The sequence below is a fragment of the Myxocyprinus asiaticus genome, chromosome 26 (assembly GCF_019703515.2).
Source record: "Myxocyprinus asiaticus isolate MX2 ecotype Aquarium Trade chromosome 26, UBuf_Myxa_2, whole genome shotgun sequence".
NCBI lineage: Eukaryota > Metazoa > Chordata > Actinopteri > Cypriniformes > Catostomidae > Myxocyprinus > Myxocyprinus asiaticus.
Genome location: NC_059369.1, coordinates 19,894,578 through 19,922,536, shown reverse-complemented (window position 1 = coordinate 19,922,536; position 27,959 = coordinate 19,894,578). Strand labels below are relative to the sequence as shown.

General features: G+C 37.9%; 1 protein-coding gene across 1 annotated transcript; it reads left to right on the top strand.

The window, feature by feature from the left end:
* Positions 1-311: 311 nt before the first annotated feature.
* LOC127417307 (ras association domain-containing protein 9-like) lies at positions 312-12,073 on the top strand. The gene is made up of 2 exons (XM_051657245.1): positions 312-517; positions 8,713-12,073. The coding sequence occupies exons 1-2, from the start codon at positions 471-473 to the stop codon at positions 9,986-9,988; spliced, it is 1,323 nt and encodes a 440-aa protein (XP_051513205.1). The 5' UTR covers positions 312-470; the 3' UTR covers positions 9,989-12,073.
* The last annotated feature ends 15,886 nt before the right edge of the window (positions 12,074-27,959 follow it).

The following is a 27,959-nucleotide window of genomic DNA, read 5'->3' as shown; positions in this document are numbered from 1 at the left end:
AAATGGAAGACTCTTGGTGAATGTTTTGATAGTCATACATTTGATGTTTAATCTTGAGAGTTGCTCTCAGTACCATCTGTTTCATTTGATTGCTTCCAAAACAAATGTTCTATTCCAAATAGGTAGATGATAGCATGCAATGTCAAGGTTGAATAATTATAGATTATAATGTATTATGATTCATTATAATACCTAGGAATGAGACTGAGATAGTATCACAATCAACAGCTACAGCTACACACAGCTTTCCTTACAGGCTTGGGTTTTGTCGCCTCCCTCCATGTCTGGTGGGCAGGCCCTGCGCAAAGAGAGCTGCTTGGAACTCCTCTTACTTTGAAGTTCACAAGTTGTTCAACTTTTCCCCCGACTAACACTTCAGTGGCACTTTCTTGATGAGATTTATGCGCTCCGTTGTGTTACACGCTGACTTGGAACTGAGCTGTGATCATATTGGCACTTGGTGACGCGCAATGGCTCCTTTTGGAAGAAACCTTCTAAAAGCGCGTTTGAAGAACAGGTATGATTCACTAATTCTATCTCATGAGATTGTAAAGTTTTATCTCAAACTTAATTACATGTCATTTAGACTAAATAAAATGCATATTATTTTAAAAGGGTGGTACAGGCGTAAAAGACACACTGTTTGTTTTTTGCTCATTTGCTTTTGTCTGAACCGTTCACAATGAGAAACGCGTATAACAGTCATTGGTTAGTGTACTGTAAACTCTCGTCATTGTAACAACTGCACTGGCTCTCGCTAAAGTGTTACACTACATGGTCGCAGAGAGTCGAGTTACATGAATGCTGTTGTTCTGTTTGCAGTGGTGCCTCTAGGATGCAGGTATCTGGCGTTAAGTAACGCCAATTGAGTGTCTTCAACCTGAATCATTTTCCCTCTAAAAATAAATCCCGCATGTCTATGGAGTTATATGTGTGCCACAATTCTGCGCTCACAAACTTATATTTTGAGCATGCAAGATAATATTTTGAGTGCACAAAAAGTTATTTTGCATGCGCGTTTTGTAAAGCAATGTATCTTCTTGCAAAGATGAATTCACTCTGAGCAAACAAAAAACAATTTTGTACTTGAATAAAGTTTATTTGATTGTGAATTTGCACAGAATTCTGAAATTTACGTAACTCCACTTTTTTAAATGTGCAAGATCTCATTCGCTCTCTCCTCCTACTCACTCTGAGTGTGCTCATATCTTTGTCTGCTTGTTTGCTCAACAAGGTCACAACATTATAATGTGCCAGAATTTCAGCCAATCAGCGATGAGGTGGTACATTTTGATTGGCTGGCTGGACCACAGATCATACTGCTAATAAATACAAGAGGAAGAGGAGAAGGAGATAGTTTGTTTTCAAGAAAGGAAATATGTAAAACACTATGAACACATGAAAGCAGCTCTTTTGTTGACTGAACTGTTTTTATTTAACCTTTATGTAATATATATTTTTAGTCTGTACATTGCCAATAGTCTTACTAGCTAGCTAACAATCTGGGTAGCTCTCTTAGTATGGTTCTCTTGGATAGTATTTGATTATCTAGGTTACCAAGTTACACTTACATAGCTACTAGCTTAGCCATGTTAGCATACACTTTAATCTGAAATTATAATAATTTAATATCTCCCGTGTGTAAAACTATTTTAGACTAACATAATAGTGTAGTTTTGGGGGAGCTTAATTTGACTTCTATCTATCCCACAGGATATTCTGAGAGAGCAGGTTATTAAAATAAAAGTGACCAGATTACAGTGCACCATGGATCAGCAACCACTGAACCATCTTCTTTTTGATATTATTAGATAAAATATTATTAATAAACATGTTATTTAGTCCACCTTCTTTAGTGTGTCCTCTCCTATTTTTCAACAGCCTTGAATATGATAAATATTATGAATATTATAAATATTGCCTAAATTAACATTCTATTCTTGATAATATATTAGAAAAGCTGTTTATGTTTGCATTTCAAAGCTGTGGGTTATCTTGAAATGTTCAGTATGCTGTGTTTATGACATTTATGCATTCTACCACAACCCTTCTGGCAAAATTGATTAATGAGAAGAAATGGAAAAGAGGCTAATTATGTATCCTGTCATAATTTGGGGTTAATTAAATATACAGTATATTGAACCTCAGTTGTTTTCACAGAGCGCTTGTAAGCAGCTTCTAATAGCCAATCCTGATGTAGGAGGCGGGACTTGTCGGAATACGGTTGGAAAAGCGAATAAGCAATTTAAAGTTCCGAGCGCACGCAGAGGGCATACGAGGAGTGAGAACGAGGGAGATCTTGCACATACAAAAAATTAATTAATCTTTGCAAGAAGATACATTGCTTTACAAAACAAGCGGGTACAATATAACTTTTTGTGCACTCAAAATATCATCTTGTGTTCGCGAAACATTTTTGTGCACTCCAAATATCTTCTTGTGTGCGCAAAAATGTTTGTGCCCTCAAAATATCATCTTGTGTGTGCAAAACGTTTTTGTATGCTCAAGATATCATTTTGCAAGCTCAAAAAACAAAATTGCTCATACAGAATTTTGGCACATATATAAATCCATACATGTCGGACGGGTATGCATGTGTATAGCGCTTCTGGGTGTGTGCTTGATGAAGAGAATGGGAAAGACTGAACTTTGTTTTCGTGTTTTTTTTTACATTTCTCTTATTTGTTTTGTTTAGGTCTTAAATTATTACATTGTCATTATTGCATTACACCTGTGTCTCCACGTTTTTCTATTGTTGTTTTAATACACTCAAAAAAATTAAATAATATTTAGCCTATTTTAAGATCTACTAATTTCAATTTCATAACAAAATTCCATCAGATTGAGTTGCATAATCTTTAACAAAATAAAAATGTTAAAACTTTAATTTGAGTTTTATTAATTTAATTTAGTTTAAGATTATGCAATTCAATTTGATGGAATTTTGTTTTTAAACTGAAATGTGTAAATCTTAAAAATAGGCTAAAATATTTTTTAGTGTATACTATTATATAATATAATTTTAATATAACATAATATTTACACATTTATTATTATTATTATTATTATTATTATTATTATTATTATTTCTTGATACTGTATATATCTACCCTGGCATATATTTTATAAACCTGCTTGTTCTTGTATGTTAAGTGTGACCAAAAAGCAAACTTGGCTGAAGTGGAGAATAAAGGATCCTGCCACCGACACCACAGTAATTGACTTAGCAGTTTATTTTAAGTGCCCTGGTAAACTTTGATGTCTCAGTGTTTCCAGGTGGTTCAGAGTCATGTGTTCTAATTTGTTAATTGTTGAGCAATAGTGTTTGTTGTGGGTCAGACTAAAGAGGTTTCATAATCCCCTTAGATGGCTGCATGTGCCACAAAGGCCAGGCAGGTTTTATGTTGTTTTTCCAGATATTACCCATTTGTATATATTAAGAGAAGGGGTTCAATCCCCTACAGTATATTTACACATGTGCAGGGAATAAAAGCTGTCCAAAATATTGCTTGAAATGCAATTTCTTTGCAAGAATTTTAGTTGGTTTTGCCAGTTTTAGCAGCTTAAAATGGAGACTCTCTGAGGGGAGATTATGTTTTATGATTCTATAAAAATCACCTTTAAAGCACAAGCCAGCTGTAATTATCTGAAATGTTCAGAGGGAGAACTAATCAAAGGTAATCTAACTCTATGTCTGCTTTATTTCATGTGGTTTGCTCAGAATGTCATTCTAACTGCTGATTTATGGATGCTTAATATGCTCTAATTCTTAGATATGCTTGACTTAGTAAAAATACATAGATGTATGCTCCAACAACTGTGGGTCATTATTAAGCTTCTCTTAACTAACTCAGCTACCATGTTTGTGTGGTTATTTCAGTGTTTAAAACATAGGAAAAACATCAATGTGTAATGGCCTAAATATTGATAGCATTACAATGTTTTATCTGTATTGAGACAAACTGCTCCATTTAGAGATGTAATGGAAATGTTCTGTATTCTCAATTATGCTTATTAACTAAAGGTATCATCCTGAAAGTCAGTGAACCACAATTTTTAACCTCTCAAAGTTCTCCCATCCTTTTTGAGATAGGACTCAGGAAGTATGCACTATTTTTCAAGCTTGCCTCTGTTTTACTGTGCTGGGTATATGGCATGTTTCCCTAACATTGTAGTGTGAAAATGTTACATGAATTCCACACTTAACTTTAGCTCCCACAGTCTTTCTCACTCCTGTATCTCTCTAGTTCACACGTGCCCACTAAAATCTATCTGCACTCTCAGACACATCTTAATGAATCAGGTGACACAGCCAATATAATACAATCTCACATCTACTCTTGGCATTCATGGTCACTTAGATTTTACAACCATTCAATATAGATTGATTGTTTTTATCAATATAACTGTGACTGAGTGTAGTAATATAAGATAATGAATGTTAATGTGATATAGCACTGGAACTTACTTGTACATCTTTGTTAAATCAATGTTTATTTTGCTAGCATATTTGTGTAAAGTACAATAGAGACTTACTTGACAGACTAAGTTTAAACCAACACACTCTCATGGGGAAATCGTAAAGATGCATATGACTTTTCTAAATTTGGCTAATTCATATTTTAACGTACGACTTCACTCATATGAATTTGTATGACTTTCACAACAGCCAATGACGTCGCTCATCATCATTTCCCTCTAATATGCGAACTTGGCAGAGGCTATTTGCATTAAGTGTGTAAAGCACAAAAAGCATCTTCTTTGTACTAAGTGCAAATAGCGTTAGATAATATTTGCACTCTAGTCCAAATAGTGGTAGATACTATTACACCCCTGTTTAAATAATAATATACAATATAGTGGCATCATTGCAGCATTTATATTGTGTTTATTTGGAGTCCCCCAGACACCCTACACCAACCCCTAACCCTAGCCATGCCTTACAAAAATTAACCATGGTTTTACTACAGTAACCAGGATGGTGTTCGGCCCCGTTTCTTGGCCGTTCTGCCCCATTCGGCCCTATTTCGTGGCCGGCCCACTGGGAAAAGTCCTGGTTCTCCCTATGACCAGTCCACCCCTGACAGTAACCATAGTATCACCATGGTATTTTTCTAGTAAAATCATAGTAACCACAAAATCAAACATGGTTACTATTAACTGCTATTAACAACATATTACTTTAGTAACACCATGGTTAGTACATCAAAACTATAGTTTAAACCAAAAAACAAGGTTACTACAATATTACTACAGTAAAACCATGGTTAATTTTATCCGGATCAAGTCCTTCTATCAACTCCCCAACCTTCACTGTGACCAAATCACTGTGAGGAATTGCTTTTATTTATTACTATAAGTAGTATTATAGGAAATAATAAGAGTAGAGACTGTTTCAAGGGGTGGGATTCAAACCTGGATCTCCAGCGTGACAATACATACACATACCGTTGTGACACCCAGAGCTACTACAGTTTGTCGTAAAATCCTATGTTTCCACCAGACTATTGGAGCGCAAATAGTCACTTAGTTATCCAATCTCTTAATCCACTAATTGTCTTATCCGTTAACCAGTTTAACGTCTCTGCCCCATTGCAGAAAAATTCAAATATGCCCACCTTCATTTGACCCCAAATAAATCTGTTGTGGCTGTCGCGAGTTTTGTCTGAGCAGTAGTGGGTGGAGTTAGTGTAAATAGCCTCTGCTAACAAGATGGGCTATTTGCACTTAGTGTAAATAGACACTCAGCGTGAAATTACTTGTTTCAGTCACACACAGCAGCTTCCTTTTATGTTTACACACTCTACACATGGTTAGGTTTAGATAAGGGGTTTGGGTAAGCGCATAATATCAATAAGCATGTCCTTGATGCCTCGCAAGCGGAACTCGCGCTTACTTCGAATTAAACATCCGGGCATTTGCACGCGATAAAATCGTATTAATTCATACGAACGAAATTGTCCGAAATCATACAAAATAGCCAACTCGTAAAATATGTACGACTTTTCATGAGATCGGGTTGGTTTAAACTGGATTTATGTTCCTTGACCAGACACTGTGTTGTACCTGTAAGGATTGTTTGTATTTGTTTTGTGAGTCAAGAAGCAGAATGTTCTGTTCTTTTCACCTTCATTGGCTCTCCCACAGTGTGTTGTAATTATGAGGCCAGAACAGATATATCAAATACACTTTGCAAAACAGGGCATTGGGGTTGATTTTAAGCACTTTATTTAATTGTACCACCACAAAGATTTCTTCTGTTTACTGTACTCAATTGTAGTGAAATAACAAATACATGTCTCAGATCTTTATATTCTGAATATTCACAATAAAAACTTTTGAATTTAAAGTTTGTTACTGTAAATACCAAAAAGACAGTTAGTATTGTATATACTGTATGTGTTTGGTGTACAGCTTTACTCCATTTGTTTGCAATATATCCATGGATTTAGATTCAGATTTTTCCATTGCCTCAAAATACGTAAACTTGTTGGCCGGATGTATGTGACAAGATGCTGCTGGTCACCATTTATTTTCCCACAAGACAAACACAGGTGCTTCCATCTGTCCTCGTGTATTTCCTGTTCTCATGATGATTTTGGAAAAGGTCAAATAAAAGGTCATTTCATTAAAACAATATTGAATTCCAAGTATACTGTAGCCTAGATAATTTCAAAGATTTGTAGTTTAGAGGAAATCTACATATTTAGCAAACTCTAAATGCCCCATTTTCACAGTCTTAATTATATTGTAGATCAAGGAAAGAACATTTTTGTTCACAAGTTAAGTGTGAATATTTGCATTGTATTGTAGCTAATTGAATATTTGAGTGTAGTGTAGCTGACATGTTTGGACAAGCTATAATTTCACACACTTTGTAAATGCCAGGTTTGCAAATTTTTTATGATGTCATGATGAACATTATGTCATATGCAATTACTTGCACAGATGTGTCTGTGGTGTTAACTGTTAAAATAGCATACAGTTAGGAATATCATCATCCATATGCAAATCTTGCATTTGATCTGAATACTTGCTTTGGGTCTAAGAGAAATTTAGCCCTATGGAATGTATTTTTAATTGTATTAGTCTGCCTTTACACCAACAGTGCATCAAGTGATTTGCTGTGTGAATAGCTCAACTATTTACTTTTGCTTAGAGTAGCAGAGTCTTCTAAAGATTTAATCACTTACATTGTTGCATACATAATGCATTCCTGAATTTCTGTCACCCTGTGGAAAGCAAAATGTCAGTATATCAGACTGTAAATCTTGAAAGGATAGGCCAACAAATGATTCCACTGAATAAATTTTTTCTGTTTCACTCTGAAAACTGATATGTATTCTTTATTCGGATCCCCATTAGCTTCCAGATGTGGTTGCTAGTCTTCCTGGGGTCCACACAAAAAGTACACAGTAAAAATAACATACATACAATGCAAAACATAAAAATAAATCTCTGTAGTCAAATCACCACATTACGGTCATATGGTGAACATTATATTAGGCTGCACGTGAAATATGGAATAAAATTAAAGAAATCACCAAACATAATAACAACAATAATGAGATATGTAGCCAGACATGGGAGCTCTCCGTAACAAGAGAGTCAGGTTTAAATGCTGAGAATTGGCATCGGCCTTGCCCAAAGAGAGAATGTTAACAGGAAAGAAGTGATATTGATTTATCATACACTTCAAAATTGTCAGTAGATCCAGAGTTTCACTGTTCATCTTCTATTATTTATTATAATAAACACTCCTTCCTGCTGTTATTTGTAAATTTGCAAAAGCCTTTTAATAACCTCTACAATAGTCACAACAATTTTCTTTATCACTGTTGTAGTTAATGAACTGACTTGATCAAATATGGATTAAGTCGATGATCATAATACAAAAGAGACAAAATTAGTCATACCTAATGTTACTGTGATAGTGCACAGACTGAAAAAATATGAAAAAAAACATTCAGATAATTGAGGTTATGATACATTTGTCATGAAGAAAGAAAAAAAAACATTTGCCTTCTGCTCACCTGAATAATGTCAGCCATTTAGTGTGTCATTTGAGGTACGGATGTGAATCTGTCATCAGCATTATCATACAGTGTTAAATGACTGCTGAAGCATAGTTAGGCTGCTTATATCTGGACTATATATATATATTTATATATTACCTAATTTCAAATTGGATGTTGTACAATGAAGCAACGAACCACTTTGGTTTGTGCATTGAAGTGATGCAACCATGGTTATGGGATGTTGTTAGGCATGATGTTAAGTGAAGTGTCTAAAACCCACTAAACCATGGTAAAATTACTGTAATGTACAGTATATTATTGCTTATGCTACAGTTTAATGCTAAATTTTATATTGCTTTAATAGCAGTGACAGCAATATGCTAAACACCAATTTTCAATAAATAATTAAATTTATTAATACTTTTAGTAATTTATTAGTAATGTAGATCATTATCCTAACTGTAGGCTGCAACTTGGTCCATTAATATAGAATTAAGCATACGTGCTATCATAGGTGGTTACATATTGGCTATTATATCGGCTTATCCAATCAGATTTTAAAGCCAGAACTATACATTTGGTAACTATTAATTTTTTATTAATTGTTTACAATGACCATGTATGTAGTCATTTTGAAAAATATACTTGTGGCTATGTTTTTTTAAAGTGCACACTTGTTATATTTCCATACCAGGTCTAAGGCTGCAGAAGAAACTCCAGGGAAAGAAATCCAGGTGCTGGTATGTCAGGAAGAAAAAGTACTCTGTGGTGTGACCAAGCACACAACCTGCGCTGATATGGTTAAGGCTTTATTGGAAGACCACAAAACTATACCAGAGATTAAGAGGCTCTTACATGGAGAACCTAAAGACTTCTGCATCCTGGAGAGGTGGAAGGGATTTGAGAGGGCTTTGCCTCCTCTCACTCGAATTCTCCGGCTTTGGAATGCTTGGGGTGATGAGAGACCTTTCATACAGTTTGTCCTGGTAAAGACCAGCGAATTTGTGCCGTCATCCAAGGGAACTAAGAGGATGTTGAAGTCTCGGGGTACGAGATCTAAGAGACGGGACCAGGGACCTGCACAGTCTGCCAAGACTGTGTCTGCAGAGAAGCAAAAGCGCATGGTGAAGAAGGCCTTTCGCAAACTGGAGAAGATCCGAGCGATATCAGAAGGCTCTGAAGAGATCAACAAGTTGGTGCAGTTGATCATCACCCAGGACCAGACCATTTGGCAACAGATTCATGGGATGCATAACCTAGACCTGGAGATTGAATGTGTGGAGCAACAGCTGAGGAACAGCCCCACACCTCACTCCAGTCTCACTGAGAGTGCAGACGGTGAGTCAATGACCCTGTCCATGTCCCAATTTGATGACCACCTGCAAGAGTACCTCTACACCAGTGATGGAATAGAGCAACTAGAACTACATGTGTGCAGACACCGAGAACTCATTAACCAGCTTTCTCAAGACATTGAATTGGAGCTGAAGCGCAGTGCTTGGATCTCTGATTCAGATGATTTGAAAGGAGCAGCAGCTGCTAGTCCAGAACTGAAGCTGAAATTGGGCCTCTCCTTGACCTCCTCAGATCTTTTGGAGATGGAAAGCTTACGCAATGAACTTGAGTCTAGCATGCGAGAAGGGCTCTTGCTCCATACCCAAACCCATGAAATCGAGAAGGAACTACAGCGGAACAAAACAGCCCTGCAATCCCGGGACCAAGAATACCAGCATCTTGTTGCTCAACTCAGTACACTGGAGCTGGGGGCCTGTCCAGACCAGTCTAGCCCTGCATCTTTGAAGAGCCAGATCAGGGCTACTGTCTCTCAGCAAACAGTCACCAAGGTGAGACAGACATGCCCCCCTAATGCAACAGACACAGATTCAGACACTGGAATAAGCTCTACTCACAGTCAGGACTCACTGTCCCCCTGTGTGGACAGGTCACCTCCTCTGGACACTGATGTTTAAAAAAGCTGAACAAATATGCTTTAATCCATACTGCATTTAATGACTCCAACAAAAAACTCTAACAACCATTTATTGTGCTTTTACAGTTATAACTATATTACAGTGCCACTTTGGAAGCATAGATGAAATGAACTGTTCAAGTGAATTAATTTTATGTCTATAGACCTTATTCACGCTAGCAGCATCTTTGATTTTTAATGGGAATGACAACGACGCTGTGAGGGATAGACTTAGTCTCTTCAACGGGTTGTACTGCAGTGTAAAATGTTTTTGGATCGTTCCATGGACAAAATATCGATAAAATATCTGTTCAAGAACATTCAGTATACAAAGAACTCCAGACAACATGAGTTGTGGAAAATTATATGTGATCTAGGAGCTTTATACAGTCTATCCCTCACAGCCTTGTTGTCATTCCCATTAAAAATCAAAGCTGGCGCTAGCGTGAATAAGGTCTATTGTCTTGCTTTTTCCTCTTTATTAGATTTCATATGCACTTAAAGTCCAAATGGAGTGTGTGAAAGACTCTCAAAAGTTTGAAAAATTTCCACCAAAACAATAACATATAAGAAAAAACAAAAACAAAACAAAAACCATCTCATTTTTTGGGTTCAACTTAGAAAGTGACCTTCTAGTTTTGTGTTAAATTGAAAGTTACTCTGCTGATATTTATTAAGCCCAAATGTTCTACAACTTGAAATCATTTGTACGAGATGGCGAAATCTTAATATATCGTACAACTAGGCTTGTACGAAAAGATACAACACTAACAAATCAACAAACAGAATTTTAAAACATCACGTTTTTGGCAAGGCTCCAATCTGACATTTTAAGAAAGGGAATGTCAGTGATCAAATTTTGTTAGTCATTTCATATTTATTTATTCAATAGAAATGACTGATGTATGTTAATAACCTGTAACACACTTCTCTCGTCTTATTCCAAACCCCAATGTTTTCTTCCATGGTACTTAAAATGTATTTTCCCATTAAAATCTGTTGGATTAAGGGTTTGGGCAAGGGGTTACACTTTATGGTTATGTTTGGGTTAGGGGTTAAATTTTGGAAAACTACATAATTCGTTGGTTTGTTTAGTTTTTTCTATTGCAATAAAAGTTGTACATTTCTTTTTGAGCCAACTCGTAAGATTTCGCCATCTCATATTAATTATTGCACCTTGTCATGAGACCAGGTGGTGTGAAATACTTGCATTCACATACTGTAAATACAGAGTTCAGTTATGAAGATTTCCTAATAAGAAATGTTACAAGTCAAGACATTTTTGAAGAAAATAAATGTATGAATCTTATCTTTGTAAATAAGTTGATAACAATATAAAGAGAACATAAAATTGTTTTATATTAAAACATCATATGGACTCTGTATTTATAAGCTTTACTTTTGAATCTGCTTTTTAGAATGACTTTCAAAATGTACAGTAAAAATTAACATAACTGCACATATTGCAAACTATAAAGATAAGTTATGATGTATCACATATAAATGCATAATTTATTGTTATATCTTAAAAATGTTTTCTTTTATTATACTATTTTCAAATGTACTTTCAACTATATTACTTTGTATTTTCCTTCACACAGAGAGTTTTGTTAGCATAGCATAAGCGATGTGATGACATTTCCTCCATTGTAATTGCAAAGTAATCCTTTCTAGTGTGGCACATTGTAACTTGTACACAAGTCGTGGTCTCACATTCCCCTCACAGCTAAAGTTGGTTGAAACGGCACTTAGAAAAATAATCTATTCTGACGTTGGTACAAACACAAGTGAGGAATATTGGAATTCTAAAGTGAAAACCTTTGTACATAGCATTCATAAGTACCAGTAAAGAGGCATCCCAGTCCTTTTTTCTTCAAGTAATTGCCTCATTACTCCTTTCTTTAAAACTGCGAACAGACTAAGAAGCCCTATTAGAGTGTGGTCTCATTGCTACATTGAATTAATGCAATGTCTTTAAAGCCAAGTTCCTGAATGGTGATAACATGTTACACTGTTGTCACGCAGCATGACTTATAACAAATGGGATTTTGAAAAAAGTACCTTGTAATAAAAAAAGTTAAATTATGCAGCAGGCCTTGGTTTTTCAGAGAGTGTTAATGAAGCCTTGCTTCATTGGATCCATCTTAGTGCTGGCTTCGCACTGAGATAATAACCGAATTCCCCTTTGTTGGCTCTGATCCAACCCAGCATCCCCTGCAGGGTGAAGGCAATACAAAGTCAGAAGGCTCTTTAATGTCTTCACTGGCAGCATCGTGACTTGTTTACCCCTGCTGTCAATTCAGGAGGAACCAGAGGGCTGCCAGGACTCTGTCGCGTTGTAAAACAGCCGTAATTACCTGGGCGAAAACAGTTATTACTGACTTTTATCTCTCACTACTTCTGTGGTAGTTTTTCCAGCACTAACAATTACAGGGGCCAATTCTAAGTAAACAGCCCTTTTAGATTGTGTCTGGAAAGGTCCCCCACACTGAACTTTCAATTACGGCACTTTGCATAAAAATGAGGGTGATGACATCATAAAAGGGTGCTCTGATACCGAAGAGTTCAGGATATTTGCAGGGGTAAGTAATTTTACCCCTAAAGCCGTCATGTGACAAGACTTATAGTTTCTTTCACTATATCAAGAAGCCTGTCCAACTCACATTTCATAAACACATGATGGGATTATCTTGAACAAGAAAAAAATTCCTGCCTCGACATTTCCTGAATGGTTTTATTTCCCTTTAAGTAAACAATTTGTAAATAAATGTTACTCTCATATGGTAGACACCAATTAATTTTGAACGTACCACAAAGCTAATAAACAAATTTTAGTATCTCTTTTAAACTTTATCTTTACCATTGTTCAGAGAGTACTGTATGGGAGAAGGGTGTATGTTAACAGGATAACCAAAACCACAGAATAGCTAACCTGATCACAATTCAGTTTTTTTTTTTTTTTCTTCTTTTTGTGTGTGTGTGTAAATCACATAATTGCATGTTGAAAGCTGTAATATCTTTTATTGAAGGGTACAATTTTCAGTGGAGATGGACATGTTGTACAGAAACCAATCCTTTTGTAAATGACTAGCTAATTTAAGTTGTTTTTTAATTGGACAGAACAAATATATAGTTACTTAAAATGTAATCTAAGTCGAGACATATTTTGATTAAATTACCAAATGTGCTTGTTATGTGTCTAATTGGAACAAGCATTGGTGTTTTCCTTCGTATGTCCAAGTTTAGGCTTATTGAATTTTCACACATTTTTATATTTAAATATTAAAGTTATTAAAGTTTTCACCATTAAGAAGATTGAATCCTGGCATGTTCAAAGCATTCAAGTGAAACTGTGCACTTGCAGAATCGTGTCAGGGAACAGGTTCATCTTTTTTCATAAAAATAACTGCTCAACTGAAACAAGCTTGCCGTTCCTCTACCGTGCATACACCTGGCATGTCTGAACTTCTCCCACAGTGAAGGGTCATTCTCTTTACAAAAGCAGTTCAAAAGTGTGAAGCCATCTGACCAAACACTTACAAATTAAAAAAACTACATGAAGGATACCAAAAAGCAACCATGCATGAATGTGACGTGTTTGTTTTTTTTTTTTTTTTTAAATTTTGTAGAAATTAAGTAATTCCTTAATAAATTGCACATATTTGTGTCACCTCTCATTAAGGTTTTAATTATTTAAACTGTTGAAATCTTTTGAGAAGATTTATGCACAGTGTGCATTGATTTTATTTGATCACAAAGCCAAGCCCTCAGGGTTGTCATTCATTGGCAGACAATCTTGCTGTCCCAGGTACAGAGAAACAGAAGCAATAAAGTTGCAGTGCAATAACTGTATGAATTGAGGGTTGGAAATCTAACACGCATGGACTAAAAGACCAATTTAATTTTGATTTTATAGGATCTTTAATGACAGAATGCACTCCAGCTGGCACAAACTCCAAATGTTTGCAAAACCTGATGATCCATGTTATCCCAGCATGATTTGAGAAAGTTCCAAAGAGCATCTTGCATGCTTAAAATGGAAGGCAATCTGACCTTTTGTACAAAGGTGTTAACATGGTCAATGTCACATATTTGCTTGAATTTGTAGAATGTTAAATATTTCTTATTCACTTTACACCAGAACTTTAACATTTTTCAAAATGCTAAAACTTTGTTACAGGTTTTAATTATTTTGATACAGTTTTCAGTGAGGACTCAAACCCTTTTGGGCCCCGATGTTCATATATACTCAAGTCAACCCTCTCTGGGGTGGTCTAGTAGTCATCCTTCTTCGAAGGTGATGGTGGGTCTACTCTGAAGCATCCTCATGTCTCAAATTTTTTCTGTTCTTCCGCTCTGGCTTAGACATTAATGTGGTCTTATTACAGCTGTTGTTTCTAGGAGCATTTGCCACAGGTGTTCTCTAAGACTCATCAGCAAACCTCTTATTATAGCACCATTTCAGAGAGAAGAGTGGTAGTGGTGGTGTTTTGGGATGAGGGTGCTTGCTTTGGGTATTGGAATATTAGCAGAGAGGAAGTAAATAGGTTAGGATGTTTGCTAGACAGAAACAAGTACTCTGTGAGCCCAGAATTTGACAGGCAGCTAATCTCTTGGTGGAACAAGCATTCAGAAGTGAATATTCAAATATGCTGGTTAACCAGAAGGATTAACGTAGTTGTCTGGATCATTGCCATGCATTGTTATTCAAAGCAGAATATATTTAGATGTTTCACACCTGTTCGAACAGCACCAACACATTTATTGTTGTGTTTAGTAGCGGGGGTCTAAAAAGAAGGAAGTTGTACTCTTTCAGTGTTTGAATAAGGAAGATTTGATGTTTTTATATGGGTTTGCATGAAGGCAAGACATGCCCGTCTTCATAACCCTGGCGTGTCTTGCTGATTAGCTGCTAATATAAAAATTTCTTTTGGCACCTCACCCTCTGTTCTTGAAGCCTCCTCGAAGCTTGGTCCTCCTCTTCCCTGCTCAACCAATCTCTTCCTCTGAGGCCCCTACTGACCGCTTTGTGTGTGTATAAACTCTGATTGCCTACAGTAAGGAGAGTTTAATCAATTCGGCTAATCAGCCCGAAGCCATGACCCCATCTTGTTGCTGCTGATTCTTTTGGGGTAGAGAGTAAGTAGGAGGTCCTCATCTACATTTGAAATTTTTAATGAATTAGGGAAATATAATTAAATAAAATTAATGCTTCTCATGAATACTATTTGTGAGAGTGCATATATTAACTATACATCAGATTCCAGTAGAATTTGAGGCAAATTATTTTCCTGTTTTTTTTTTTTTTTTTGCTGGTTTTAAAAGCCTCACAATCTCATCAAGGCAGTTTAATCAACTTCAATAGGAAATTCAGATTATCATTAATGACGAATGAATAGACAAAATGAACATTTCTCCATTTGTTTTTAATCATTTGATACACCCAAGATCAAAACCAGAGGGAGTACTCCATTGAGTGATTGCAAATACTGCTTTTGTGACACTAGGTTCACTCAGAAGTGTCTGTGATGAAGACTTTGAACTGAGGCCTTCACTCTTACCACTTGTAGGGTTTGAAATACCAATTACAGAGAACCTTTCCTGCCTGGTTGAGATCCTGTATGGCAAGCCTTTGATCACATAGATGCCCTATCTCTCTCGCTCTCTCTCTTTTTCCTCATGGCTTCCTCTAGAATGTGCTTAAGACAACACTAATCTTGATGAACTTTCCGTTCAGTCCTCTGTTCTCTCATATCCAGGTTGATGTTAACTTCCAAGAGCATCTCTCCAGATCTCATCCTACAACCCAAAGTCCACACCTTGTGCTCTTCATAAATCACCATGGCAACAAATTGCCTTACCTTGATAGCTATACTATAGTATACAGTGAAAATGTTGTAAATAGCTAGCTTTTTTGGTTCCGTGAATAAAATACTTAAAACTTACTACTTCTGTGGTAGTTTTTCCCAGCACTAACAATTACAGGGGCCAATTCTAAGTAAACAGCCCTTTTAGATTGTGTCAGGAAAGGTCCCCCACATGTTGTAAATAGCTAGCTTTTTTGGTTCCATGGATAAAATACATAAGATGTATCTGCAATGGGAACAGGCCGCGCCAGCCACAACATTTTCTCTCTTTTTTTTCCCGCACAAAGTGACAATTTTTTCAGCCGGGGCCATATGTATTCGCGTCGGGGAAGGTGTTCTTTCCCAAGAGGAAAATATACTGCGGAGACCACATCCTGCCTGAAGGGGAGATTAATGTGGTGAATACGTCACATGGGCTTACCAGCCGCATGTGGAAGAAGCCCTGTGGTAGGTCCTCCCCAAGGGGATACCACAGGTAACCAGCACATGTGGAGCACCTACCCCAGTACAGGGCATACAAGCACACGTACTTTCCCAGCTATGAATTCCTCGCCAGACGTAGGGCTAAGGAGGAAGAACATCCAGGGTTCACTCTCTTGTGAACTCGCATGGGGGAAAAAAGCGCACGTCTTCCCCTCAGGGAGGGGAAAGGTGCTGTGTGCAAGTGGTACACCCATCCAGCTGCTCGCACACTTGGATGAAACCGGCTCAACCTGGAGATTCTAAAATCTCACAAAGTTATTGGGTGTTGCCCAGCCCGCTGCTCTACAGATGTCTGCTAGAGAGACGCCATTGGCTAGTGCCCAGGAGGAAGCCACACTCCTCATGGAGTGTGCTCGTAATCCCAAAGGGGAGGGCACGCCCTGGGCCTGGTATGCCAAAGCGAGGGCATCCACGATCCAGTGGGAATGCCTCTGTTTGGAGACAGCACTCCCTTTCTGCTATCCGCCAAAGCAGACAAAGAGCTGCTCAGAGAGTCTAAAGCTCTGCGTGCAGTCCAAGTAGATGTGCAAAGCACGCACTGGACAAAGCAACAACGAGGCTAGGTCTGCCTCCTCCTGGGGCAGCGCTCGCAGGCTCACCACCTGATCCCTAAAAGGGGTCATGGGAACCTTAGGCCCATAGCCCATTCGGGGTCTCAAGACCACGTGAGAGTACTCCAGACCGAACTCCAGGCAGGTGTTGCTGACAGAGAATGCCTGCAGTTCCTCAAACCTCTTGATGGACATGAACGCAGTCAGGAGGGCAGTCTTCAATGAAAGAGCCTTTTGCTCAACTGACTCTAGGGGCTCAATACTTGTGCAGCCCCCGGGGCCAGCTGTGTGCCAGCGTGTCTGTGCCGAGGGGAGCCTCGGTCAGAGAGTACCAGAGCGGGCAGTGGGAGGATTCCCGGGAAGCAAACAGGTCTACCTGTGCTTCGCCGAATCGACTCCAAATCAGCTGGACCACCTGGGGGTGGAGTCTCCACTCTCCCCTGAGCGTCACCTACCATGACAGCGCGTCCGCTGTACGGTTGAGGTCCCCGGGATGTAAGTGGCCCACAACGAATTCAGTCGCTGCTGACTCAAGAGGAGACGGCAGGCGAGTTGCAACATGCAATAATTATAATATAATAAATATTATGCCACAAATGCTTTTAATTGAGCTTAAATTATTTTGAACGTGGAACATTACTTTTACTTTTAGATTTACACATAAAAACACTTACAGGTAACACAAAGTCTGTGCTATTTGCAAGGATTTTACAAGCAATACATTTGAACTCAAGACAAGAACTAGTATTTGGCCTTAAATATAGCTCTCTAGAAGTTAGGGGGAAAAAATTCTTAAAGATCAATCAAAATCATACAGAGTTTCATTAGTAGCGGAAACTTCTTGTGTGTAGAAATAGCAGTTAAATATAGATTAATGTGCAAATAATGAATAGAAATGGCATACAGAGAAATGTTCCAGTAAACAGGTATGTGCTACTTTGCGAGTATGTGCAGAGTAAAAAATGGGTCTATACAGGTAGTAGTGTAAATGAAAATTAGAAATAAACAAAAACAAATATTAGGATATTGCACAAACTGTAGGTTTGTACAGGTAGCACGTATAAGTATGAATGTACATATTGCAAACATTTTATTTTGTAAAGATAAGCATGGCACAAAAAAGATCAACTATTTTCATAAAAATAGAAGCAAAATCAGCCCATAGAACAAAAACTGAAAGGCTGAATTTAAAGGTAGACACAACGTTTAAATGCATGAGCTTGCTTTGTCTATGGGTGCTTACAAAAACGTGGCATGCATCTGCTATACATATAATCCAGAACTAAGTTCTGCTCATTAGTTGTTGAGTAGAACAGAGTCTGAACAGAGGAATTTGGACTGGGTTTGACAGTGGAGGACAAATCAATGTCCCACCAAGCCTGCATATCTCTGAGATAATAATGACGTTTATTGGTCTCTTCCTCTTGCTTTCCACTCAGTGGGAGTGGTTTCCTCTGGACTCAGTGGTCAACATTTCCTGTTGAAATCAGGTTCCAAATAGAGTGAGAGCTTAGAGAAACTTTTTGGTGTATTGTATGGATATTACTGTACCAACAGCAAGACTACACAGGTTAAAAGTAAAAGAGGTCAAATATGTCTTTAGATTGCTTGTTAATTTGCAAAAATTGGTGTAGACTTAAGATATAGACACCGAAATTGGTGTAGACATAAGATATAGACACCGACACCGATCCTATGGCAAAACTACATGTTGCTACATGCTTCTTTGTTACAGTTCAATGGGTCCAGTAAGGGTATGTTTAAATACCCTCTTACTGTTTATGAAGGATGTACAGAGTCTCATTTATAATATTGATGGTTTAAAATAACTACTTTACCTGAATGATGCCAAATAGCAGATAAAATTTAAAAGCCATAGAGTTCATGTAAAGTTTTTTCTTTTGTAAGGGTATGCTAGGATTCATTTTTAAATTTTTAATAGAAATCTATGCTGACAAGGAGACAATTCTGCAATAATATTGTATGTATGAATTACTACTTAGATTGCCTCACTACATTTACGTAATTCAGCCAAACATATTTTGACAAACTGACTGACTCTATTGTTCATCTGAATATAAATGCCCAGAAATACAATATACATAAAAGACCAAAGGAGAAATGGTTTGAGAAGTAATACAGTACTTCAGCTGATTTGCAGTACAGGAGACTCCTTCTCAATATAAAGCACCATAGAAGTGAAGCATGTACTGTAATGTGGTTTTCAAGAGGGAAGTACTAGAGTGTGACATTTGATTCTCTGATTTCTCTGCAATATATGAACCAGATCAATTCACGTTTTGGCAAGTGTTTTTTTTTTTATTTTTTTTTTTTAACTATGCTAGCCTGATAGCATGCTGATGCAGTTTCAAGTGCTGACAGTTGACTGGGATCTGGTACATGTCTGTCCTTCCCACTGTAAGATGCAAATAAATCCTTAAAGCATCATCACAAACAGTCTTGAAGCTGAAGAGTGAAATGTTTTCATGTTAAATTACTTTCTAGTATCCAACAGTGAAGGGAAAAAAAAAAAAAAAAAACATGTAACATGTAACAGTACAATACTGGTCACTGTGGTTGCCAGAAATTTTCAGTAAAAAATATGATGACCATGTTTCTGGCTTTATGGGATGCGATTATTATATATGGTATCTGTATATTTTACAGATCACTACCAGATATATATTATCAAATTATATAAACTTGATATACAGTACTAACACACTAACATGAAGACTATATTATCATCAGTTCATCAGGAGTTCATTGCTCTTCCAGGAGCAATAATTAATACACATAAAGAGACATTTGTGCACAGTGTCACTCAACCAAGCACAAAACACCATCAGGGTATCACACGTGACACTAAAATAATGCAATAAACATTAAATAAACTACATAGAGTATAACACAGAACATCCCAGTGTGCATAACTGAAATTAAAAATAAGAACATAACTATTCCTATAAAATATTGTCATGTTTATTCTGTTGATTCATGTTTTTCATGTCTTTTATTTTGAAATTTCTAGTTCCTGTTTCATATCATGTGGTTCCCTTGTCATGTGATTTCATGTTTCCCTCCATGTTCATGTGTCTTGTTTTTATTGGTTGATTGTCTTGTTATCTTGTTTAGAGTTCTTTGTGTTTATTGGTTATCTTTGTCAGGTGTTCTCCCATGTCATATATTTAAGCCTTATGTTTTCCTTTGTCCATTGTCAGGTAATGATTGTTTGTAACTTTGGTTGTGTATTCAAGTATATATCAAATTCATGTTTATTTTTTGATTGTAGTTAGGGTTTTGGATACACTGTTGGAATAAATTTGCCTTTGTCATTGCCAGTGTCAGCAACATCGTTACAGAATACCTGACCAATGCAATATGAACCCAGCAATCCAGCTTCTTCGACTTCACCAGAGGAATTGACCCCTGGAGGATTATGTGGAGGACTTTTGCACTCTGGCATGCTGGGTGGACTTTAATGAGGTTGCCCTCAAAGACATTTTCCGTTTTGGATTAAATGAGCCAATCTCTTCTCTGATGCCAGGCGGTCAGAGTACCCACAGTCTGGCTCAATATATCGACCTCGCCCTGCAGATTATTGGTTCCACGTTCACTGTGGGGGAGGCGGCCGCCGAGTCAGGGTTCCACGACGTGGCCGCCGAGCCAGAGTTCCACGACATGGGCCAGTGCTGGGCCATGATGTGGCACTCTGGCTCGTTATCTGCCTCCCCCACAGTGAAAGTTGAACCACTTATCCGCAAGGCAAGGTCAATATATTGAGCCAGATTGAAGGTACTCCAACTGTCAGGCATCCAGGAGTGCAGCGGCTCATTCAAACCTGCACGAAAGAAGTATTTGAGGGCGATCTCATCGAAGCCTACCTCGTCTGCCAGGATGCAAAAGTCCTCCACGTAATCTTCTATAGATCGCTTTCCTTGACATAGACGTATAAGGATATCCGCTGGGTTCATTTTGTTGGTCAGGTATTCAGTAACGTCAGCTGGCAATGACAGGCAGATGATGGAGACGATGATGTGTGATAACCCAAGTGCAGTTTATTCCTTATATACATGGTAAATCCAGAAACATGAAACCAAACTAACTTGACACCAAACACAAACATGAGCATGAACATGGACTTGACTTGACCTAAGCACGCCAGCACAAACAAACATAACATAACTTGACATAACTTGACCTGACTAGACTTCCAAACAACGTTACAACACACATTAACAATACCTGAAAAAGGACCATGGCAAACATGAGGGTATAAATACATGGACAAGGGTAAAAAGACAACCAGTGAACAGACAGAACTATAAACACGATAAGACTAATAAATAAAACCAATGAAACGACAAGACTGATAATGAGTTACTCAAACAATGAACCAATGAAAACAAGACACATAAACATGGAGGGAAACAGGATATCACATGACCAGGAAACACATGACTATAAAACAGAAAATCACATGACATGAAACACATGACTATAGAACAGGAAATCACATGACATGAAACACATGACTATAGAACAGGAAATCACATGACATGAAATAAAACATGAACAAAAACACATTAAACGTGACAGCTAGCCTCAGAAAGGCGTTAAGTAAAGAACTGCACACGACTCGAACCCTGACAATGAACATGAAAGCAAAAGGTGTAACTATGAATGAAAAAAAAATCAAAAGAGAGTATAAAATAAATGATAATACAGTACACGAACAATGCCCTCAAAAAAATCCCATGGTCCTTTTGTGTCCTTTATACTCTTCAAAACCATGACGATGTCCTGCAAGGCTTATTCACATCCAATGAACATTTATATTTCCTCTAATGTTTCCCCTACAATTATTGGCTTGATTTAATTATCATTAATAATAACAACAACAACAGGGGGGCCTGGGTAGCTCAGCGAGTAAAGAGGCTGACTACCACCCCTGGAGTTCGCGAGTTTGAATCCCAGGGCATGCTGAGTGACTCCAGCCAGGTCTCCTAAGCAACCAAATTGGCCCGGTTGCTAGGGAGGGTAGAGTCACATGGGAAACCTCCTCGTGGTCGTTATAATGTGGTTCGCTCTTGGTGGGGCACGTTGTGAGTTGTGCATGGATGGCGTGAAGCCTCCACACACGCTATGTCTTCATGGTAACGCGCTCAACAAGCCACGTGATAAGAAGCGGGTTGACGGTCTCTGACGCAGATGCAACTGAGATTCGTCCTCTCCCACCCAGACTGAGGTGAGTCACTACGCCACCATGAGGACTTATAGTGCATTGGGAATTGGGCATTCCAAATTGGGGAGAAAAAAGGGGAGAAAATCAGAAAAAAAAATGTATAACAACAACAACAATAATGACCAGATAATAAAGTCTATTTAGTTACAGTTAGGTGTGTGCACATAATAAAAAAATAAAAAAGCACTGTGATGACAAGTGAGTTGGTGAGTTCATGTAGAATGTATTATGAACCAAATAAAATTTTTATATTTTCTTTTTGGGCTTTTGGCCACTGTATTCAGAGATCCATTAGAACCTACATAACTCAAAGCAGAATCAAGCAACAATTGAGTACAAGTACCAATGTTTCATGTGTCAGGAGCATGTGCACCAACAAACATCTATTTTTTAAATAATATTTGGGTAGTTGACACATAACTTGTCCATGTATTTGTTTTTGTTTTTTCATTGTGGAAAGTCTATATTTCAGGTGCTGAAATTTTTCAAAATTTTAACAACATTTTCCCCAACTTAATTTTAAATGGTCCTGCGGTGTCATACTTTTTTTTTTTTTTAAGTACAACTTCCATGTATTCTCTCTCTCTCAAAAAAAAAAAACAAAAGATTTTAGATGAGTTTTAGATGAAGGACATGCCAACTACTCGTATGCATTAAAAAAAATGGATTCCTCCAATTCTCTGTTTACTTTGAGATACTGGGGCTGTTTTCACTTGGTACCAAACTAACTAATTTGCAATATTATATATAAAAAAATAAATTTAAAAAAATCCATACATTTTTCCATTTCCATTAACTATAGGTCAAAGTATAAAACTGATTCCCCTTTTTATGGAGAGTGGGGACTGTGGAAAAATATGAGTCTAGTAAACTGGGTTGCCCAGAAGGTATTGTGGAAGTTGAAGTATGTCTGTATCAATATAACCCTCCTGGGGTCCTTTTACCCCAAGTGAGGGAACTTTTATTCAATAAAAATAAATGTATTTCGTGAATCTTGAAACAATTTGTGACCAAAAAATAACAACCTAATTTTCCTTAAGGTGTGCCTTTAGCCCCGTTATACCCTAATAAGACACCATTTGGGGTTCCTCAAATGCCACATTAGTGGAACACTCTGAAGGTCCTCTAGCTACCCTTTCAGTTTTCTTGAAAAAAAAAAAAAAGGTAATTTCTGCAAGAATTGTCAATGTGTACTAAAGGAACTTATATTGAAATAAATTTAAATGGCAAGAGCCTCAAAACCTTTCTCATGATAAATTTGGCAATAGTAGGCCGAAATTTCTCCAGCTGAAATTGGTCTGTGCTTACTGAAATTCTAACCACTTCCTCCAGTGGCCGAAGCTGGAAGTGTTGTTGAACACATGTGCACGAGAGAGCTCCAATTTCCACAGAGTGGCGCCAAAAACGAGTTGTAAAGAGTGTTGTTTTAATTGTAAATAATGTTACAGCCAACAGGAATGCATATTTTGCTAACCAATCACCCTAACCCAAACCATAAACCTAACCGTCAGCGGAGTAAAATGTATTCTCAGAAACATGGCCATCATTGAAAATTTTTACACAATTATTTCATGGTTTCCATGGGACCAGAACCTGTGTCACTGAGGCTACTCGTGTTACGTGCTATTAGTAGCACCTCAGAAAAATGTCAACACTTTTCAATTGATGCAAATATTTCAGATTGGAGATGTCATGTTCCTATATGATCATGTTGGAAAGGGTTACTGAAGAAATGGCTTCTTGTGGTGCATTAGCCAATCAGCTCCAAAGGGGTTAGTCACATTACGGTTCAAGTAATTGCCATTGAAATGAATGGGAATACTGACTGATTGCTTTCTCCAGGTATTATATAGCCTTTTCCACTGAAATAATGATGGTTCTCTTTTGCTCGGCTGGTTCACGGCCAAGCCAGGGCAATCTGCAGCCTATCGCTGCCCGGCTTCCCTTTTCCTCTTATTTGAGAACGTTGACATAATGGGTTACGTGGCTACGTGGTAGTTTTACATGACTACCTCACTTGCCTACAAACAAACATGGCATGTCACAGTGTTTGTGTCCAGGTTTACTTCTGTTTTTGAGTACATATTTAAACATATAGAGAAATGCAATCCAACGTTATTACATTGTTCAACAGGTTTGCCAGAGACAATACTATGCTCAAAACGGCAGGTAACGTAATTACATTATTATGTATGAACTTTTTAATGTGGATGAACCTGCTAAGTACTATAAACTGTAACAGTGGAATCGTTATTAAAATCAGTGTGGCAGATGGTTATATTTGGATTTTTGCCATAGCATATAATTTCATGTTTAAGTCTTGATTTAGAATCCCAACGGTTTATATCAGAAAGCCACAATCATCCCAACAAGGTGAGGAGTCCACTTACTGAACAAAACTAAGCACAAAATAAGATGAGAATGGTGTAAGCAAAGCTAACAAAGTTGGCAAATGTAATTACTTATCGAGATCAGCCACAGACAGAGGACACAAGAGGATGCGATTCAGTGTTTATCTCAAGCGTAACTGACTAAATTCAATGCCCTGGTTAGTTAGAGTCCAAAACATTGTAGCTCCCTCCACTGCCGCTTTTTCTTGGGTCCTTCTTATAGTCCCTGACTGTACTCTCTTTGAAGTTTTCAATATGTTTTTGATTTGGTCAATCGTCCGTTTGAAGCCGGCGTGCCTCTTTTCTTGCCGTATTTCTTCATAGACACCACCGTGTTGTCAGTTCTGATCAGAACATGAAACCCCTGGATGGCTGATCGGAAAGTCATTAATACTAGAAATACACAGAGTAGTTCCAGACATTTTTTTGTGCCAGGTCGCTTGAGCACCTGTCCAGAAGGCTGGGCATCCATCTCACAAGGCTCTCCAGCCCATGTTCGACACATCCGTCATGACCAATTTGCATCTGGACACTTGACCGAGTGCCATGGCCGTTTGATAGAATGTGGGTGTTTTCCAAATGGTTAATGTGGCTAGACAGCGGCATGTCACCACAAGATGTAAGTGGCCATGTCACCATGAATGATTGGGTATCTTCAGTCTGAGCCAGCACTGAAGTGGTCTCATCGGCAGTAGTCCCAGCGGGGTGACCACTGTTGCAGAGGCCATGAGGCCCAGGGCTCATTGAAAAAGCTTCAATGGAAAAAAATTTATTTTTTGAATTTTTAACTAAAGCGAGCGGAGAGCAAAGCATTTTGATTTTTTTATGCGCCCAGCAAAAATGTAATCAAACTTGGTGAGCGCTGTGTCAGCGTGGGCTCTGCTCAGGCAATCACAGTGCTTGTGTTGAACGGGCGAAGACACTTGATGTAGAGGAGAGGAGAAACACAAGGCACGAGCCAGTGATGAATCCTCTTCAAATCTCCATGCTCTATTCCCCGTCCTCACGCACCTCCCTCGTGCAATTCCTCGGAAGCCACTTGGTGAAAACTGCGAAGATGTCTCACCCGCCCACTGTCCCGCAGGAGGGAAATGCCGTTCAATGGTGAATGATGTAATCCGCAACCGCTGGAGCACCACGGGGGTAGAAGAAAACTCTGATCCACCTGCTGTGACGGTGATTCTAGTAGAGAGAAATTCAATTTTCGTGCAGAGTATAAGAGAGATTATCGGCACCCTGAAAGTAGGGCTGAGCGGTTATTCCGATTTTTCCAATTAATTCGAATTTGCGTTTTGACACGATTTTTTATTTTATTTATTTTTATTGAGAAATCAAGATTCTGTAAAAAATATTGCAAGCCCTATAGTTACATACGTTGTAAATCCAACAAAGGCTGAATAAGGAAGAGAAAAAAAATTCATAGTGCTTGTATTAATGCCGCTGCTGATCTGATCAGCTGCATGTGTGTGCCGTGTTCCAAATGAACGTGACAGATTAACAACAAGGAGACTGATATAAAAGACAGCAGTAATATTCCCAGTACAACTGTGCACAGTGTGATTGTAGCTCAGCTCTGTCCATCATGCAGGTATACACCAGCTTAAGACCGTACAATAGTTAAACAAGTTCAATGCCATTTTGATTTTAAACCGTTTAAAAATCAAAGCACCTGAAGAGGCTATTTAACCGCAGCACGCACATGAAAATACTTGCCCAGGCAGAGCACATACTACATGCAGTGACAATTTGATTATTTTTGTTTAAGTTTAATGTGAGATTTTATCATTTGAAGATTTACGCATTTTGCTATTTAGGCTCATAGTTCATTGTGTACTTTATTTGCTGCTATTTTGAGTGTTTGAGGAACTACATCGCAATAAACATTCTTTATTCAACGAAAAACCAATTAACCATTCATGAATCCTTGCGGTTTACTGAATGTTAAAAACAGTAACCGTGCACATCCCTATTAGAGACCCAGTACAGAACAGTTCGAGAATTCGCACCGGCCTAGGAACCTGCCCACGGACCGTGTTGGTGGAAAAGAGCTACAGTATATCGACTTCCAAACTTTAGCCCCTTTCCAACTTCTTTTCTAGTCAATTCTCACACACATCACATGGTGATCTTTGACTTAAAGTAATATACATGCAAGCAGCATTCTCTTGAACAGAGAATCATGTTTAAGCAAACAAAGATTCTCTTTTTCAGACATACTGAACTGCTTGGTAATTTTGTTAATTGACTCAAAGTGCAACGATGAATTTAACAAGAAATGGTTGTTTGGATTGTCAAAAGATATTGTAAGAGTGCACACATGCTTGAACTTCACAAAGCTGTGCAGTAACCCAATCACCTTCCCCTAACTGATCCAAAATGTGTGTTAGGTGCAGAAAAAATCCACAACATGAGAGAAAAACAAAATATTTCAAGAAATAGTTATGTCTATGTTCTAACTCCTCAGCCTTCTCCAGACTGTGTAGTCTCCTGTGTAGCGTTCAAGGCGGCCAGGCCTGAGGGTGAAGTGGGAAGACTTTGTTTTGACATTGTGGGAAAGCAAGCTTTGTTCTTACTTATCTTACTGCTTAGTGCTCTCACACCACCCTGAGCAGAGAGTGGCAGACATACACTCAGAGATGGGAGCTTTCATGTGGCTGTATAGGCACACATGCACAGGTCCCTAGTCTCCAGTGAAAACACATCGGAATGGAGGCATTTTCAAAATAGTGTCTGGCTTTTCTCACGTTGCATATGTTAAGATTGACCCACATACTGTATAGTGTAGAAATACTTGAGATCTTAACTGTTAACGGTAAAACACAATGGAAAACAGAGAACCTTGTAGTCTTAATATTTTGTTATATAATGCAGAATATTGCATTATATAATTATAATGCATAATGCAATTCATTTTTAAGACTTAAGTGTCCAAGTACTTTTTGGGGCCACTGCATATCAGAGTTTTTAGCTTTGTCTTCAAGTTTGTTCATCTGTGCATTTTGCCATGTGCATAGACAGACTGAGTTCTGTCCTAAGGCAAAATATAAGTCATATGTCCACAGTGGGAGAGGATTGACTCCATAGGGAATGCTGTGACAAGTAACCCAGACCGGTTTTCTTCTTATCCTATTGAATGCCTGAGAGAGGTAAGAAACATGAAGGGATGGTGAAAAGAGACCAGCATAAGCTCCAGGCTATACAGAGAAGGGGCTTAAAATAGTCAATCATACTCATTTTAGGTCAATGAGTTTAGCAAACCACATGGATTCTACACAAGCAAACATCACCCTTAAACTTTGTCTCTCCACCCCAAATTGTATGACCACTAGTGATATTGCACAAAAGAAACACCCTCACACTTACACAACTAGTGAGCTTTAGGAATGTCATAAAATATACATCGATTATTGATCAGCACATTATTTTCTCGATACTT